This window comes from Temnothorax nylanderi, unplaced genomic scaffold (assembly GCF_030848795.1).
Source record: "Temnothorax nylanderi isolate EJ_2023f unplaced genomic scaffold, tnyl_v1.0 TNYL_tig0070_pilon, whole genome shotgun sequence".
NCBI classification, from domain to species: domain Eukaryota; kingdom Metazoa; phylum Arthropoda; class Insecta; order Hymenoptera; family Formicidae; genus Temnothorax; species Temnothorax nylanderi.
The window spans coordinates 352707-372785 of record NW_027249132.1 but is presented as its reverse complement, the minus strand read 5'-3'; the positions used below and the strand labels follow the sequence as shown (position 1 = coordinate 372785).

Here is a 20079-nt window from a genome sequence, read left to right as displayed (position 1 = left end):
CGCCCAGTTATTAACATTGTCACCCAAATCTGATATTTCGCTGATGTGTGATATTTGGACACCGCTCGTTTCCCGGCCATTACGGGTCTCGCGTGCGCCCACATTCTATCACGTTTTACCGAATCCCTTTTTGCAACGATCACGTAGCCGCGCATGCTTGGCCGACCGCAAAAAACATTTCAGCCGACTTTTGCCTCGTTTCGATTTCCGAAATATCCGTGACTCGACTTGAAACAAGTTTTATCTGACAAGATACGTGAATTTTTATGCGGGATATATATACGTTTGCCTGATTCTCCGTATATAGCTTCTTTTATATATCGAATTCGTTCAGCTTTGTAGCCGACCTTTACATTTCCTGGAACTACGAGCTTCTTGGATATATTCAAGATAAATTCTTTTATTCTCGAAACGGATTTTGTATTAACTGTCCGTAAACTGCTTTGTAAGTTTTTTAACTTGTTATTAAGTTTCAGATAAATAATCTTTTAACTTTCAAAGTATAATCAGCCTTCTAGGCTAATATAAATAAAATATAAAAGCTAAGAAGCTCCGCTTATTAAATCGGAGGAAAGTAAGAAACGATATAAAAATTGCAATTTTTTTTACAAACTCGCAAACGTATTATTATGAAAGAATTTACAATGTGTCTAGGCGCAATGTTGGCTTGACATACTTTGTAAGAATGCATCTGCGAATACCTGCTCCGCAATCTTTAATCGTGCCGTGCTTTGTTGCCTTAAGGGCCAATGAAACTCAACTGAAGCCTGAAACTGGTTTTAATTCTGAAAGGGCGCGTGACTCACGTCACGGTTGATGGCGGATCCAGATAGCTTTTTTAGCTTTCTGCTATATACTCTCGTCGTATCTCTTTCATGAGATACTTATACTGTTCCGACATAATGGCTTCTCGGTGAAAGGTCTTCGAGGACCTTGATTAATTGATCAATATGTAATTTTTCTTTGAATCTGCGCTCTGTTACGCTTTTAAGGCTCTCTCGAAGGCGAATACTTATTCATCAGTTATACTATCACGAACGAACATTTTGATGAACAATGTATCGACCAAGACTTGCATAATTAATTATTATAAATTCTTAATGGATCGATAAAATGTTAATTAACTTGGAAATGAAGGAAGAATTGAACTTGAGGATCTTGTTTTAAAAATTGTTATAAAATTGTCAAAGCTCGAGAAAAAACTATTTAAATTTAAAATTACAGTGTTGGGAACTAAATTGATGGATACTTCAATTAAAGAATTATTTAAGAAGAGAAGAAAGTTAAAAAATTTTTCAGAACAGTTTCTGTCATGAAAAATAGCCCCAAAATCAAAGAATCGTTACTTTTATAAATCGTTCTATCACAATTCTCGTAATCTACGGGTCTTAGATCATCCTTCGTGCCTTATTTTACGCTCTTTATTCGTAAGCGGTAATTTACTCTCTTTTCGCCACACGGGGTACCCTCCGCGGGTGGTTTCCTGTCAGTCACGCAACCTCTGCCCGGAATGGCACATCTAAGGGTCTCGCAGGTCTGAAAACGGGAGCGAAATCGTCTCGTTATTTTTTTTTTAACTTAAGGGATGTGAATATAGAATGAGCTCTTTAGCTTTCATTATTCTGCTTTATCTATATTAAACAAATATATAAGTCTTGTTTTTATTCTTCTTATTATTTTTAAATCGCATCTTGTTTCCACTTTTTCTTAAACGTTTATCGTCCATAAGTGTGTCTATATGGCTGTATGCGAGTGCCCGTAGTGCATTCAACTTGGATTCGCCAAGCCTAAATGACTATGAGGATCAGTCATCCCTGCGGGAGCCTCGTTTCACTTAGTTAAGTGCATGCCGATCGCGATATCGCGACTTCCCCGGCCTCTTATCTGACGCCGTGCACGGCTGGAGAACGTATTTTCCTAAACGGATAAGGTAGGCCGCAAAGGCATCGGTTTGTAGATGCGAACGGCAGATGGTGCCTGTTTACGGAGCGATGTGGATTCGAGCAAGCTACCGATGTGTTAACGAGCTATCAGAATCGCGTTAACAAACTGGCCGATTGCGCTTTACACTTTCACCGGCAGAAAGTGATCGCCGCGACGTTCTACTATGCCGCAATGTCGCGTCTCTGATCTACGCCCAACTTACGATTCCCATGTCACATTGCCGAGCATCTGATCGATACCGTAAACGGCATTGATCGTCACCGTTGTACATCACGCCCGGCAGCATTTCCGCAGCAGGAAAATGATGATCTTGCGGCTCGTCTTCTAAGCAGAACCCGAGACCTTGTCTGAAATCAATGACTATTCTATACTTCATATTTCTGAAATTCGAATGAATATTGCACATTATATGTTGCAATGTGTGTACAAAGCAAGCTATCACTCATCTACTCAAATAATATAGAAGTATTTCTAAGAAATTAATTTTATTTTTGTGATGGTTATCTTTTCTTTTTTCAGTCTTGTTTTGGAATTTTAGTATAATTTATAGAGCTCTAATTCTTCCTCAGAATTTTTGACATGTTTTAAAAAAAATTTTGCTGATAAAATATGAAAAGAAAAGCACATAGATTTGAATATTAACAGTAACCTATGGCGATCGTTCAGTGTTTCATATCGCGGATCACCGTCGAGTTCTCCATGAGACAACGGCCGGAAGCGCGGTTCTTAATTTAATTTGAAATTTACGGCCGTAGATCAGGCACTCCTGTATCTCTCCGCGTTTCTAGAAAACGCGCGGGAGCAGATGAGGAAAGCAGCTTTGTTGCCGGCAGACTTTAATAAAGCCGCCAGCGAAAGAGCAACAAGCATTAAGCTTACTCGATGTACGAGCGTAGGTAGCGCCGGGAGCACTCGGACCATTTTTTCGTGATGTACATGTCGCCGGGGTGCATAACGGTGGTTACCACGTATCCGTTCCCGTGATAAACTATACCGGGACAGCCGTTCTCCCGCTGCACGTCGTGGGACATACCCAGGCTGGCCGTAATGAGAAAAAGAAAATCGGCTTTTCGGAGTGGAATATTTATTGGGGCACGCGCGCGCGTCGCGTCGCGTCGCCCGGACTCGCTCTTAAAAGGTATCTCGGGGTACACGACAACAAGGAGCCCGCTTCATACATTAAACAACGCTCTCGGCCGTGACTTATTTACGACGACGCCACGGTATACCATTATTTCCACTCTCGGGCAAAGAAACGGTCTTTAGGAATTTATTTCGAGGTTTTTTTCACCGCCGGCGGCATGAAGGGGCCAGTCGATTTGCGCGAGCAACCGTGGGGGAGCGGCTATCGGGATGAGAGAAATATTCGTTCTAGAAATATTTCTCCAGTCTCTCCGAAATACGAGTATGCGAAATATATCGTGCCTACAGAGTGTTACGTTAATATTATGAAGTTAATTTTGTTGCTCGGCGCGATCACTTTGTACAAGATTGATGAGATTGACGTACATGTCCTGTGGAATATAGCCTGCGTTTATTCCATTTTTGCGGCGCGTAATTACACGAAATTTTTCCCGCGTCTAATTAGGTCGGAGCGGGATAAAATTAATTACGGGCTTACGTGTGGCCTATCTGATGAGCTATATGATAACCGGTTGGCAAACCAGCATCTCTCACAATGGCTGCGCCTCTCAAAGGATCGCACGTACCGGCAATCGTGGATGTACCGGTGAAGCCACAGAGGTTTGTCGAGACACAGATATCTAATCTGATAAGTTATCGTCAAAAGGGCGAGTACCTGCAATCTCAGGATTAAATTGAATTTCCGACAGAATTGCCTGCGTCGCGTACTTGCTAATGAGAATCGCGCAATCGTGGTGATTTGGGTGGGAATCACCGCCGGGATTCATGGTGTACTGCCACTTTTGAAAGCGCCTTAACGTCGCATCCGCGTCTCGATTTATCGACAGATTCATCTGCGTTGTATTCGAAAAAAATATCAGGTCGGCACGAATTCAAAACGCTTGAAAAAAGATATCGTCTGAATTATAAATTATAAATCCGAATATTTTCCATTCGCAAAGAAGAGATATGATATTAATACGAAAGTGGAAGAGATCCATCGCGTACCTTCGATAAAATAACAACATTTTATTTTGAGAGACGTTTCTGTCCCGTACTTTACCTCATCTTCCTCCACCTCTAATCTTATAATTCTCACTATGGTCAGTTGCATATGTACACCTAGACTGACGTCGTGAAACAATCCGGCAGCCTGAAAGAGAGAGGATATCTGAAGAATTCACAGAAGCAAATATGAAAAATTTTTGAGAGACTTTTAACTCGCCATATTGAAGAGTGTCAGTATGTAATTTTCGACATCGAACTCTCTGTGATAGTCCAGCAGAGACTTGTCCAACACGACCAGCAGTTCTAGCGTGTACGACCTACTCTCGATTGATCTTGCGGGCACTCTCTTCTGCGGGTTCAAAGCACGCTTGGCAATGATCCTGGACGTTTCACCGATGACGTTGCAGAGATCCCGCACGGCAGCGGTTTGATACTCATCTGGACTCCTTTTATACACGATATGCGGTTGCTCCATTTCTTTGGTAAAGTCATGTCCAGCAACTGGTTCGATCATGTACCACGCGTGCTTCGTTTTAATGTATCCAACCTGACGATTAAAATAATGAAATCTTGGATTTGGAGTCCTTAAAATTTGCGATTGATGTACTTCGATCGGAAAGAAACTAACGCGTTCTATCGAATTCTGTTTAAATTGTATCACTTTCATCCTGCATCTAAATATACAAAAAGTTATAATGCTAGAAATGCTGGAATAGATTTAACCAATTAAATCAGCGTACACGATTACGTAACAGTAATTGTACGCGATCAATCGAATGAACAAACATTCAACTAACAAGTCCGTAACAGGTAGATAGAGCGCTGTCTTCCGATTGGTTGCGCACACGGGCACGATAGTGGCATTGCATGTCTCGCAATCGTTTCAATTGCATGTTGTTCAAAAAATCCTGCGATCCCCGACGTTTCTCGATTATTGCACCTGGTCCAAGGAGTCGATGGTTTGGATAGAGCTCGACGTGGTGCTCCTCGTGATCAATACGCAGGCGATAGTGAACGGCATCGTCGCCTGTCGTCCGATTTCGATCGAAGGAGCGCTCGAAGTGATGAGGTATTCGATGAGATATAAAACTCCCATCCGATCTGACCTTTCGCGGTATTATTACTTCGTGTCCATCCGGTAAATCAACAGCGCGCGTATAACGGCCTTAAGAAAAAAAGCGAAATGCAATTTTTTTTCAATATAGACGATACTGATATTTTTATACACAAATTTTGTAATTACAGACATAATTGTATAATTTTAATTAAATTTTTAGCAATATCATAATTAATAATTGAAATTTTTGTTTATAGTAAATCGATTCTAAAAACTAGAATGCAATAATAAATCTATGTATAATTACTATTGTCTAAGTATTGTTAAACTAATTAAAAGTAAACTTGACGTTTGTTTCACCGCTACCACAATATTTAATATTTGCTTTTAGTACAATTTTATTAAGTTTCACATATATAATATATCTCTCTACCTGTTATTGGCAAATTTATCGCAACAATGCATTATTTGAATATTATGCTCGAAATTCCGAGTGTACGTTTCACTCATCAATGCATTATATGCGTTTTAGTTTATTATGATGTTACACACATTTCCATTTCCACGAGAAATTTGCGTGGAAATTTAATAAACCAGAGGAACCTTTCTAAATAATAATTATGTATGCTCGAATGTACATCACCGATGATATCTCGTCATTGACCACATCCCATTATTTAACCTTCAACATTGGATAATGGCATTAATGTCGCTGCATCACGGAACATCTATTCAAATTTTAGCCCCCTATACGCGCTGCAGTTAATGCATCAACACTATAGTAGCGACTGATAGATCTACATAATAGATCTGTGAATTAAATTCGCAAATTGCGACGAAAGCACAAAGAGTCGATTTTATTTTTCGAATTTGAACAAAATTTTACAAAAAAAAGGTCGATCTATGAAGTTACACGGGCGAAACCGACATGGGAGAAGCCGAATGAAATCGAATGGACGCCGATGTTATTGAGAGACGCGAATATTTTCACCAAGGGAATATTTCCGTTTCCGCCTTTCCGGACATCGCTCTGTTGCGAAAATACAAGAAGCTTTCTCGTGTAGGTGAAAATATTACAGAAGGTAAGGTCTCTCGATATCAGGTATCAATTTCGTCATTGTACGCCACGGGAGAACACGGTAAGAGACAGAAAAGATAGAGGGAGAAAGATAAAGAGAGAGGCAGAGGGAGAAAGAAAGGAATGAAGCTACGGCAAGCACGTACAATGGATCATCATTTCGTGGTATAAGCGCAGCAGTTTTCCCGCTTGGCAGTGCTATATCATAGAAAAATGTCACTCGCACACACAGCATTTTCTCTTAAAAAAAATTACTCGCCCCATTTCAGGCTATTGAACATTTAATTAATAATTGTTTAATTAATTTGTGATAAAACACGTTTGAAAGTGTAGATTTTTTTATTATTTCTAAAGCTGCGAGAATATTTAATATTTTACGATAAAAATATTTTTTTTAACATTTTCTCTCGTTTTACAAATATTTTTCCAAGATTCCGCGAGAGAAGCGTTATTACTTGGACAAGTGAAATGAGCGATAAGTTAAAAGATGCCATGTCATCATGCCACGGCAACTGGAAGGATCCTCTTAAATCGAGCTCGTATAACGAAAAGAAAGCTTGCTTTCGTTTTCGGCATCCGCGGCTACGACTGCAATGCAGACAAGGAGGGGGGTGGCATAGAGATGTGATGTACAATGGGTCATCTTCTCGTACCGCGACCTACTACTACTCTTCTCTCTGCTGCTCGCGAAACCGCGAAAAATAGCTCTCGCGTGCGCGCTGTGCTCGACAAGAGGAAAGCTCTGCTCTGATAGATGGCAATGACTTTCTCGAAATAGGACAGACTGATAGGGTGCGGAAAAGCTCTGAAAGGGATCGACGTGGAAAATTTTTTTTCCCGTAAGAAATTATGGAAACTGCCAACTATATACAATATTTCTCAGCTTATAGAACATCATAGAAACAGGTCCCTCATGGTTTATATTATATTCGTGTGCGTTATATCATGTTTTATATTTTTCGCATTTTTGATATTCATATCTCGATAGATGTACATATTTTTCTCTATAAATTATTTCTACAGTTTCTTTCCACGTAGAAATTCCCGTATGTAAATATTGCTGTTTTGAAAAAGAGAAAAAGGGAATAAAAATTCAGTTGAACGAAACAATTGAGTGCAGCGTTTTTTCTTTAAATCTCGATACTAAACTCTGGAACTTTAATTTTGATGTTGAGTATTAATGACAAAGCTGAATTAATTTCAGTCAAGATTTTTGTAAATTAAAAATTATGATAATTTAACAAGTGCAGAAAAAATTGATCGAGATTATATAGAAAATGTATGTATAATACATATGTACCTTGGTAACCAGTATAAGCATGCTGACTATGAAGCGTTACGAGCACGAATAAGCAAATAGACGGATAATGCGACAAGCGTTTCATCTTAATATCATACGATCCTATCGCGACGTGCATCAGGCTCTAACACAGACATTGGATCGGGAATGTCAATTCAGTTGATAAAATTAAGGAGGCTAACTTGTTTGACGTAGGGCGTGTTATACACACACGCTGCGAAGCGACATATCGATCTCGAAACAAAAGGGTCGACGACCACGTATTGCTTGTCAAACCAATCTATTTTCTCGTATATTTTTCTATGCAGTCTGAATGTTGTCGTATTTACGCTTCCTCTTGTAAAATTCCTCGATATCTCAACGGGTTATGACGTCAATACCACCATTTGGAAATTCTAGTTTTAGTTTTAGTTTGAAGTAGGACTTTGAAGTAGGACATACTCCTATTTGTTAAGTAAATCTATTTTATTTTTTTGCACAAAATTACGCAAACTTAAGATGCCCAGGAGAACGCGATATGATCATATTATTTTAATTAGGTAATATAAATTTAACACTAAACGAGCTGCTCAACGATGTATTTACTAAAAGATTTTAATTATATGTTTACCGGTAAAATTCCGTATTGATAGTCAGCGCGATACGAGCTCCCTATCGACATTTAATTCAATTTTCGTGTGCACATGTGCACTCACGAAAAGGGCGAGTGAAGAAGTCACCCCCTTAATCGTCTGCAGTAAAGGCCATTCTCGGCCGTAGCGGTGACATATAACGGGTCGTTCGATGCAATCTCCTTATCGTAAAGTTCGGATTAAAACGAACAAAAAACACGGCCACGTTTGACTTGGCCTTGCCGCGTAATTTCCAGGACGCGAAGTTTTTCCACGTGGGTTGCGAGCGATCTTGGAAAGGGACAGGATTACTCGAAGAAAAGTGTGCGATTAATTGAGCGAGCGAAAGCTCTCGATGGGAAGATTGCAGGTTGCTCGCGGTTTTGCGTCTTTGTAAAAAGAGCGTTCGTTAAAGTACCGCACGCACGATTTACCTCGACTGTATGATCCCTTGATTTTTATAAGTGACTTTATCATTTCCTTAATAAGTATTAAATTAATGAGAGACACATGAATCAAATGTAAGACGTAAATAAACTTATTACTGTTATTAATAAACAATTGCATATGCAATGTCCATATGCATTCGTATGAGCGTGTTCGATTATAATGAACGTACCATTGTACCAGACTATGCGCTTTGTTTCATCATATGAAGCTATTTTTTACATGAGATGTGAGCATTTTTGTTTACAAAAACTTTTTTGTCTTTTTTTAAATGTTACTTTTTCAACTATTGGATCGTTTTCCTATTTAACTTTTCGAAGAAGTATTTTTATATCAGTTTTTTATGTTGATTATTATACAAACGCATGTTGGACAAATGGTAAATTGGAATAAAAAGATAATAATTTTTAAGATGTATTTCTTATATTCTCAGAATAATTTAAGGGAATCGTCTGTTTTCTTAAGATAAACAGATATACCTAACTTAAAATAAACTTGGTAGTGACTGCGTAGTGAGATCCCAGATCGCGCGCAACAATTTCAAATAATATTTTCAAAACAACATTTCTAAAAATATGAATGATATCGTGCGCGACTATTTTGAAACCCGCTCGCTGCTGGTTTTATTATTTTTATCTGCGGTACGGAAATACGAGCTCGCGGACGCTGAGCGTGGGACGTGTGATCTTTTTCGATTTTTTGAAATCCAGCCAGAGGAAGTAATGACGAGCGGGCGAAGGTGAAAGAAGAGACTGCGCGAGAAGGGTTCGGTGTTTTGTGCGAAGACTCTTCTCGTTTCGCACAGACATATAATGATCTTTTCGTGGGAAACAACCGCGAATCGTTACGGACGGCACGGCGTAACCGTGTGGCGCCTTGTTACCTGCGATCGCATCGGGTATACAATTGGTTGTTATTTTACAACGCGTTCGCTCGGTGTTCCCTTGATGTTCCCGTATACGTATTGAAGGCACGGTTTCAAGGCGTGCGGCTGAAAGGGCGTCTAACGTCGATTTTCCGGATCTACTGGCAAGAAAATGAAGCCGGCGAAACGCGATGCACGTCTCTGCCGTTTTGTCCCGAACTTTTTAGCCGACCGGTGCTGACGACGCTTTAACGACCCCGTTTCTTCAAGAACGATTCTTCACGAACGAGGTGTATCCTCGATTAGGATACACCTCGATACGGTCACTTTCTTCCGAACACGGTGGTACTCGTAACACCGAGATGTCGGGGCGTACTGCAGGCATATTAAGCTATGTAAGCCAAATTGTCAGAACACAAAAAACTTTATATGGAATTAATTTGCTAATTATTTGCTATTTTTTGCTTTTAAAAGTAATTTTTTGCTCTAGCTATTAAAAAGTTACGAAGGGCTGGATAACTTAAAATTAAGCTATCCAGCCCTTCGTAACTTTTTAATAGCGGGAGCAAAAAAATTACTTTTAAAAGCAAAAAATAGCAAATAATTAGCAAATTAATTCCATACAAAATTTTTTGTGTTCTAATAATTTGGTTTAGATAGCTTAATATACCTGCGTACTGCGATGTCCGAGCTTTACGAGATCAGAGCTTTCGTAACATTTTTCAAAATAAGTTACCGCTGTGAGAAACAGAAGTACATCGCTCGCACTAAAGATTTATGAGATTGTACGGTGTCTATTATGGTTTATTTTGTTCGCGGAGAATTGCAGTTTCTATAACAATGGTTCTTCAGTTTCTTCAGCTTCCGCTATAAAAGTATCTTCTAGGTACTCCGCAAGATAACCGCGCGTAACTGTTACAATCGTTTCCCTGATATTATATTTGCTTTGTACGATAAATATGTCGTGTGTTAAATAAAATTTTATAAGATTTATTTTATCTGCAATAACATAAAATAATATCTACATCATTATTTTATATAATTATAGTAGCGTGTTAAAATAAATATGCGTCATTATTTTGTATAATTATAAAACTGTTTATAACAAGTTAGAGCTGCAATTTTGGTCATTATTTATCTTCAAAGGCTGTAAAAAATCGTAACGTTTGTCTTCGTAAGGAATTGCTTTCGTCTATAAAACTTCTGGGTAAAACGTTTGTTTAACGCTGTTTTTTTTTCTTCTTTTTAAAATATTTAGCGCGCATAAACTTTTGAACATAGCGCGAAGAAAAAGATTTGATTGCGCGCTCGAGTCATTCATGCAGCACCTTCTTTACTACTTTGTCGTGGAAAGGTACGTCCTCCCTCGTGGTGATATCGAGAAAAAAGGAGCGCTATAACCCGCTCGAGATATTGCCAGCAATTCGTACCAAGTGCGCGAAGGCGCTCTTCTGCTTCGCATACAACTGCCCACGTCTCGTAAAAACTTTTCATCAGCTAAAATTTGAGCGCTTTTAACCGTTGAGACCGGACGACTCTGACCCCCTCGGCTGTTACGAATTTTTATACGTTGATTCTTTGAAAGGAGTTTTGATAAACTGAGACATAAAAAGCAATGATTTTTCTGTGATCAACGTTGTTATTTTAAAATTAAATTATAGATATATAATGAAAAAATAAAAAAAATATCTACATATTATTGCAGTATTATATATTGATAAAATGGATGTAACAAATATAATCCATTGTTAATAAATTATTGTATACATTAATTTCGGTTATTTAATTTTAATTACACCGGGGAATAAAAATAGAATTAATTTTTCTTTACAGCTTTTGAGTAATGACCTCATTTTTATGTACAGATATTAAATTTCCCAGGTGTATACTCGTGCGTATTGTAATAAAAGAATAATAAGATAACGGATGACTTAATCAGAAGAATTTTCATAAAGTAATAATTACGGCAGTTTAAAAGAGGCAAGGCATTTAAGAAAGATACATTTGTCACGGAAGATAGGTACCATCCCCGAGTCACTCCCTTTATACTTTCGACGCTAGTAATTCCGGACCGCCGCCGCCGCCGTTGCGGAATCGCGCGAAAGTCGCACTGACGTTCGTTCGTTGTCCGCCGTCACTCGACTCGACGCGACTCCCGGAAATACGCCGTCGACTTTGTAACGTCGCATCGGAATTAGAGGCATATTTCGCCCGCGGGCGCTGGACCGGCTGACGGTGTTTTAATTAAGAAGGGGAGTCCGGGCGAGCTGCGCGCGAGAGAGAATATTTCTTCACGAGCCATTGCAGTCGCTCTTCTCCGCCCTCGAGACTCGTAGAGGAGAGGACACGCGCGAGGGACTCCCTCGGCGAGATAAAATTGTCAAGCGCGGCGGCGCGACTCCGGGAGAGGGAGAAAAAGCGAAAGGCACTTTAAACGCCCGTGGCGGTGTGCGGCAACGCGACTCGCCGTTGTATTTAGCGCACGTACAAACTCTTTGTTTCCTCGAGAGTTGGGTCATTCGTTTGTTCGTAACGCGCCTTGTAGCGCTCCGCCGTGCACCGGTACGCGGTGCACCGACGGAAGCAGGCGAAATACCGCAGCGAAACGATCCTTTAATTCCGCACGTTCGGGCGATACGTATGGCCGCGCTCTCTTCTTTTTCGTGCTATAAGCGCGCGCACGAACAAGAACTTGAGATGACCAGCGTGACGTGTGACCACTGCGGCTATTTAAATTCCATTATGACGTCAGACGTCATAAAGTGTGTCAGTTTTATCGTCTTCCCACGTAACAGTCTGATATACTGCTTTACGTTAGAGCAAATTTTTTTCAGCAGAAATATAACAAGAGACTATAATATCCGGAAATATTTTATGCTTAACATGGATCTTATATTTTTAGAATCTCTCTCCCGTTTTCCTTTTCTCTAATTTAAAACTATAATATTTCTGCGAAGTCAATTCTTGTCCTTGTTATTTTCTCTTTCTGTAAAATATTATTTAAAAAATTTGCGACGCATTGCACATGTGTGACGCAACAGAGAATTTAACTAAAGCTCGCGAAAATCCATTTTAAATGCTGAAGAATTTTCTTCGATAGCTGCCTTTCAAATGGCATAAAAAAGACGCGGAATGACGTTTGGATCGTATGCAAATACCGGCCAGAATCAGCGGCCGCGTATCAACAGCCGACTTATTATATTCCGAATAATAATAAGGTTGAGTTTCGTCCGCTTGACAACCGTCGCGCAAGTGCTTTTAGCAATTCAAACTATCGTTTAGATTTCGTGTTTTCCCCCGGTTGCGAGCGGACTGGGAGAAGCGTTGCGACGCGACGGGCTGGAGTTTCGGTGGCGATCCGCATTGCCGCGAGCTCTCCGGTGACGTTTCATATTTAAAACATATTCGGGGCAAACTCCGCGACTGCCGGATGAACGCGGTAGAAGGAGGCGCATCCGGAGGTATGGAGAATCGCGAGGGACACGGACGCGGAAAACATTTCTACAGCAGGAGTGAATTTAGGTTCCTCGCCGCTCTGGGGCATGCTGATTTTGCTGTTTTTCTCAATTTCACGTGCATACCGGCGATACTATAGCATAAAATACATAGGCTATCACATATTCAACATTTTTGTATTTTTGCGAAATTCGACTTCGAGACCTCAATGTTGCAAACTTTTCTTTTTAATATCGAGTGGTGATCAATATTCAATTTATTTTACTTTATCGATATTTAACGTTTCTATTTATTTACTTTGTTTCTGTAAATGATTGTCAATAAATGAATTTCTATTTAAGTTTTATTCTCATTATTGCTCCGTTCTCCGAAAATTTGTCCACTAGACTATAGCCGATAAGTAAATACGCCTCAGGCTTCTGGACGGAATATCTCGTTTTCTTCTTTTATTTCTTATTTCCCGCATTGCCGTTTCTTTGATGAGTCGTAGACGTTTGCACTTGCGTCGTTATACTTTTAAAAAAGCGCGTTCCGTAAGATGCTGGATCTACCTGCTCTCTATGTAAGTCGTACGTACGTTTTGAACTACATATACATCGAGTTTGTTTTACAAGAGGCATTAAAAAAAAAATAATTTATCAGTATATTTATGAGTTATACATTTCGTAACGTCAAAATTAATGTCTGTTTTAACATTTATGTAGGAATATGATCAACATAAAAAATTATCTTAGTTTTCACGAGTAAAGCTGCACCGACTGCACAGTCGCGAAGGACCGACGGATATCTTGATTTAAATTCGGGAGACTAGAGATAGCACATTTTCCCATTCGAAACAACCGCAGCGGATTTTCCGACGCGAAGACAGAGAAGAAATTTCGCTATGTCAGATACCCGTCCGCCAAGAAAAGAATCGTGAGACCGCTGTTATTATCATAAACCGCGATTTCAGCTTGGATTCAGATTTTATGAAAATTGAATTAAATCTCTCCCTCTAGAAAAAATGCGACAGGCGATAAGTTTCTTATTCTCTTTCGGAAGAAGAAATCACGGAGGATCTCCAGTTCTGCGGCTTTTTCCGTTCGACATTCGCGAGAGAATTTATTGAAAATTGCATCGCCGGAAAGCGCCGTTATCGACGATCCAATGAATTTTCGGCGTTCCTCGAGTCGCATTACGTCCGGTCGTTACGCGGAATTAAACAAAACTAAACGAAACCGACGCTTGATAATTTCGCCGGACTTGCACAAGTTCTGCCGTTGTCCCGCTTTTAATTTTATTTGTTGTTGTCCTCTAATTTTGTTTGTTCTGACGCGCGCAGAACCGTGAGGACAACGTTGTGGAAAATTTCAAGGCGTGACACGCGAAAGTCGGGAACTACTCACGATGGGATATCGAAGTCACAACGTCACATGTTAGAACTTATGAGCGTTGAGCTTGATTAATGACAGCGATATTTCACAGATCTTTCGAACAGATTATTAGGATACGTGCTCAATTGACGATTTTCCGTAATACCTACCGTTCCTTTGCATATTTATATATATATCATGAAATTGTACATGTGCATGATTTTTGTTATTGCAAAATGTTATTTAAAATTCCCTTATTTTTACACAATTACAAAGGCGACACATTTTATTAACATTTTTCTTGTAAAATTACTTGATACTGCTCTATCTTTATTATATTAAAAGATTTTCACTATGGTTTGTGCTGAAGGATCAAAATCTATATCAACCTTATAAAAAGGATTCTTCTTGAAATTATAATCAAATACTTTAAGGAGATTTATGCATACGCACACGAACGGTACATTCGGCGCTGCGGACGAAACAAAAGTGGCGTATAAAGAAGAAATAATTGCAGCAGCATCTGCCGCGAGATCAATTGGACTGGATCCAGTCGCTGGATCATCGACTCGCTCATGGATCATCGACGGGCAAGTGCACGCGCTCGTCCAACTGCCATATGCAACGGGAGTCCGTCAAAATGCGGGGACAATCGCGGCCGATTGTTCGCAATAGCAGAGCTGCAGCTATATCGTAACGAACGGTACTCGCAAAAATTTATTATGAGAGCAAACATCTCGCATGGGGACGCGACAAATGTAAATCTGTGCCGTCAGCTGCAGACGCAATCCACCCGGCTGCGCATCCAGCCATCCCGGCCAATCATCGCGCCGTGTCTATGTATCGGCTATAGAAGAGCTCGTATCAAATGGCGAAGTTCACCAACGGCGATGCGCAACAACGGGTACGATTTAATATTGCATGCCGCGTGAGCCCGTTCTCGATCGAGCGCACGTTTCATCTTGAATGCTTCTTTCATGCGGGGTCCGAATGCCGGCTTATGTTTCGTTATCCTCTCTGTAAGGCGATATTCGATATTAGAACAGTATATGAAGCTTTAAAAGCATATTTTAAAGCTTTAGAAGCATCTACAATACTGGTGGAAGTACTTGCAAGCAAACATCCATTTAACGCAATACCAAACGTACTGTAATTTTATATAAAAATAAACGGTATTCATATATTTATGAATACCGTATTAATATAAAATAATTTTATATAATTTTATATAATAATTTTATATAAAAATACATATATTTATGAATAACGTATTAATGTTTTTGTTTTCTGGACAGTATAAACATTGAGAAAAATTTACATCTATATTTTGAACAATGATTACTTTAGACATACGAAAAAAGAATGTATATCAATTCTACCCTAAAGCGTTGCTTTGAATAGCTTCCAATTAAATGATCCGAACACCGAGCTGTGTGTTATTGAAGTAAATATTCAGACTATTGGGGGCTCATTTGAAATCGTCGAGTTTGTCGGTATGTACGCGCCAATGATATTATAACATGCATGACGATGAACCCCGGCTCGATCCCATCGAGTCGCTTTACGCGCATTTGCATTATGCGGTGCTTGGTGCGAAGTAAAGCCGCGCGAATAATTCGGTCGGATGCGAAAGCTCGTGCATGTTCCTGGGCGAATTAATTCGAGAACGATCGCGAACCACTTGCTGCAAAACGTCAATGATGTAATGCGCCGGGCTATTACTCATATCGCGCTTATTCATTATTAATGACAGCATCGATAACAGTCCAATTATGCAAGCTAGATAATCAGGTGACACGCTGCCACGCTGTTTATCGCGCGGCATATTAATAAAATAAATTACCCTCGTTTTCGAGTATACGAAAAATGTATATTTAATCATGAGTCCATCTGAATATGTAGCTTACACTCAATTAATTCATAAATAAATATTTTTTTTTTATTAAAAAAGCTTCATGAAAACTGACCAAATTATATTTAATGTAACAATACATATCATTATATTAAATCAATGCTTAAATTGATTATCAAAGAAAGATGAGTATTGAATTAATATATAACGTATATTAATTAATGTTCTGTCGTATTGCGGCGAAGCTTAATAACTTGTTTGTATATAATAATTTATTATCATTTATTATATAAAAATATACATATAATTAAACTGAACTCTAAAATCTGTTTTAATCTGTATTGCGAATTATTATAATATCAAAGATAGTCTTACAGCTGATTTAGTTCACTAGCTGACGCATTTTTTTTCAGCACGGAAAAACTGTGACCGCCACCGATGGTGTATACTCGCGTGTATTTTTGACAGTTTATTTGGACGCAACTATGCGGAAGGCATCCGATCGACTCCGCATAGCTCGAAAATTTTTAAACTTTGCCTTTGTACAATTGTTCCACAATCGAAAACTCGTCGTTGCACAGCGCAGTTTCATTGTCCATCAAAGTGGACAATTAATTCCGTCATTCACTACCAGTTGAAAGCAGTTATTCTAGCGGAAAAAAACATAAATGCAAAAAGAAGAGCACCATTGTGTCCGCTGTCATCATCGTGTGATTGTTTCTAATACAGTCATCACTTCGGAGACGTGGCCGCGATTTATATTCCGCTAGGGTAAAACAGTTTTAATTAATTATAATTTTAAGATGGAGTAGACTGTCAGCTCGCGCAGGGAGAGATTGCGATCTTCCTACATAATTAGGACAATTAGTCGCCGAGTTTAAAAAATATGTTGCTATTTGCTCTTTTTGCTCGGAAGTTTCGAGCTAGAAGTTAGCCGTGGGTAATCCCGAACGAATTTCTAATGAACTGCGGCGACTCCGCTAATTATCGCGTGCCTCATTCGACTTCGTTACCAGAGCGGAATGCGCGTATGTTGCATCTGCAAAATTAGCAACGCGAAATGCGCGCCACGACCACAGCCTGCGTTTTTATTATTACGTTTTTTTTTTTACGTTGAACGGCGAAACGAGTCGTGCTCAACGCGCGCTTCATTAATTAGTCATTTTTCGCTAATTTCGCCCAAAACGAGTCTCTGACGTCGAAACGGTTGTTCGCGACCGAATATTTTTTTTTGCACTTATCTTTTACGAATGGCAAACTCTTCCGTTAGAGATGTACGTACAGCTTCTGTTTCGATTACGGAATTAACTAAAGCAAAAGCGTTGGGTTAATCAGTATAATTATAGTATTGGAATATATTTTTTCCTTAAAATCGTTGCAATATTACAGTCTCCAATTTGAAATATATTTAGCGCAAAGTGCTATGTGTACTGCCTGTTGACCTACATCGGTATATTATGCATGAAAATAGTACGTATTACGAACTGAGAAATAATAAATAGAGCAAAATTCCACGGCGTCGAATGACCCGAATTAGAAAGAACGAAAAATTACTAAGCGTAAAAAAAAAGAAAAAGAGAGACGTTTCGCGAACGTTCCGCGATATCGAGTTGAGATATCGGATTAATCGAAGCGGTGGAAATTTAATTAGGTAAGGATTCCGGCGTTTCATCGTATTACATGGAATTTCGAGAGCGGGACTGTTCAAGGGATCGGAGCGATTCGAGTGTCTCCGCCGTAATGGAGAGACTCTCTTCCATTAGGCAAACCGGACGTTGATTCAAGTTGTTCTTTTTCTACACGGAACACGGGGGTTCTATCGTGGGTCGCCAAGCGATGAGAGGGACGGTCGCTCTCGGTCGGTGACGTGTACATGAGGGTGGACGAGGGTGGGCGACACAATTTCGCAGGAAATAGCTCCATTTCACTGAGATTTGTACCGCCATTAAAGTTTGTCCAACTCTCCGTAAGAAGTTCGAGTAGTATTTCCGCGTCCACTTTTCGGCTAACCGAGAGTCAAGTTTTGTTCGCCACCGAGATCTAAACGGCATTCGATGTCATGGGATAAATTCCATTGTTGTTATTATATGATAACACGAATAGCTTGCCTACCTAGTAAATACGTTGAATTCATTGATCTGATGGTTTACGCCTCTATTATATGTCTCTGTAAAAAATTTTACAACTCTCATTAAAGCGAAAACATTATTACACTTTTGTGGAAAAAAAAATTATATGCTTAGATATACCGGAGCATTTATACTAATATATATCCTGTCGCGCATTGTATTGTAGTTGCCGTAGTATATTGTATCCTTGCGCGGCTTTTTTTTTATTTATCTGCAACGCGTGACACTGATGGATGACCACGAATATATATATATCTCCGTTCGTAAAGAATTAATGTTCCTCTATTCTCTACATCTTCGAATTATGGTGTACCCTACGTACTTATTATATATTCCCTAATGTTGCTCTTTACATTGTCTTATTTTCTATGTATATTTATATATAAACTAATCTTCCGGAAATGTTATAGGCGCTATCGAATTTAACGCAATCGGCAATACACGTAACATAGTTTTGGAAATAGCTCATTCACAATCGGGGGGGATATCGATTTCCTCAGTCAACCGAAACGAGCGCTCGGTAGGGATTACAAATACCGGTGGCGCATTAAATTCGTGTCGCAATGGTGCCGCAGTAAACTTGATTAGATTGTAATCCTGACGTTTCAACGCGCGATGCCCGCACGAGGCATTATTACAATTTGCTACGTTATACATGTATATACGGCACGCGGCATTAAAGCCATCATAAAAGAACGTAACGATCATCGATTAAACTTATTATCGCCCTCCGATATATCCATCGCGTTATGAAACCGGTCGTAATCCGAAAATGAGGATTCTCAAGTTTCCTGTAAACACATCGTTTCGATGCAAAAACTTTATCGGACGTAACGGAGTTACGGCCGTGTATTAATATTGTCATTCGTTCGTAGGTACTCGCGCGATCGTACGAGCGAAATTAAGATATTATGGCATTGCGACGTAATATCGTTGCTGAATATCCTCGTTATCTATCGAGCTTAATGAACTACAGCGGCGAATGGTCGAGATATTTTTTTTTTTTTTAACCAGCAGCTCTTTGAGCCATCGCTTTTCATGTATTTTGCATTGAAATATCTTTTTCCTGATTGGACCTGCATCCATCCGCAACCAGAGACGTACGCGTTCCAACACGTAAATGCGACATGCGCGAAATGACGCTTATAAATAAAAGAATCGCGTGTCATATCACTCGCCGTTTCTCCTCAAATTCAATTCGCCTTGTCGTCCTACGCCGCCACATCGGAACGCGAGCGAGGAAAGCTCTCGTGTCTACCTCGCGGGATTCCTTTATCCTACATTCTGCGGAATACCAGAGACGCATTCGGTAAATCATATGACACCTGTAGACGGCCTTCATGTCTGTGCGGAGGCGTCGCAACTTTTTTGCGTGTGCAATATCTTATCTTATCTCTTATCTGATGATACAATTAGTTAAATTTTTTGCGAAATTATTATGAGATTTCTAGTTGTCGTATTTCTAGCAATCAATTTCTCATTTTATCTTGAATTAACTAAATTTGTGCCGGGGACTAACTAATAATCCGAACGTAGAAGAAACGTAATTAATCACGAGTAAAAAATCGCGCGACTCTCAGTGTTATTATCGAAAATCTCTTATCACAAACGGGAGCATTATTTTCAAGTGGCCAGCGCGGCGTGAGATTCATCGGTGATTCAAACGATGATCTTGAAGCAGGGGTTTGCGTTTTTTCCATACGTTGCAGAAAAACTCACCCTCTGAATGACACGCGGGATAGGTGCGTGCGGTGGCGTGCGTCGCGCGTTCCGATTGTTGCGTCGTCCACTATTTCTTTTCATCGTGCGGGAGCTATTTGCGTGGCGGGCGACCGTAGAGTTCCGTATCGCAGTGGTA

At 39.7% G+C, this 20079-nt stretch overlaps 2 protein-coding genes across 4 annotated transcripts in view; both read right to left on the bottom strand.

Annotated features, from left to right (window-relative positions):
* Positions 1 to 4180, bottom strand: part of LOC139773838 (A disintegrin and metalloproteinase with thrombospondin motifs 6) — a 10653-nt gene extending 6473 nt beyond the window's left edge. Inside the window, exons 1-4 of one of the 3 annotated variants that reach the window (XM_071708594.1) lie at positions 3566 to 3689; positions 2824 to 2982; positions 2147 to 2291; positions 1444 to 1536 (exon numbers count right to left, since the gene is read on the bottom strand). In XM_071708594.1, the coding sequence (XP_071564695.1) occupies positions 1444 to 1536; positions 2147 to 2291; positions 2824 to 2975 (390 nt within the window). In that variant the 5' untranslated portion in view covers positions 2976 to 2982; positions 3566 to 3689. Of the gene's footprint in view, positions 1 to 1443; positions 1537 to 2146; positions 2292 to 2823; positions 2983 to 3565; positions 3690 to 4129 lie in introns of those variants that run through there. The other 2 variants (XM_071708595.1, XM_071708596.1) reach the window with 2 other exon arrangements.
* LOC139773843 (A disintegrin and metalloproteinase with thrombospondin motifs 12-like) lies at positions 3916 to 20079 on the bottom strand. Its single transcript, XM_071708615.1, has 4 exons — positions 19941 to 20079; positions 4872 to 5239; positions 4292 to 4621; positions 3916 to 4219 (listed from the first exon to the last, which is right to left on the bottom strand). Exons 2-4 carry the CDS (start codon positions 4965 to 4967, stop codon positions 3998 to 4000), a joined length of 648 nt encoding a protein of 215 aa, XP_071564716.1. The 5' UTR covers positions 4968 to 5239; positions 19941 to 20079; the 3' UTR covers positions 3916 to 3997.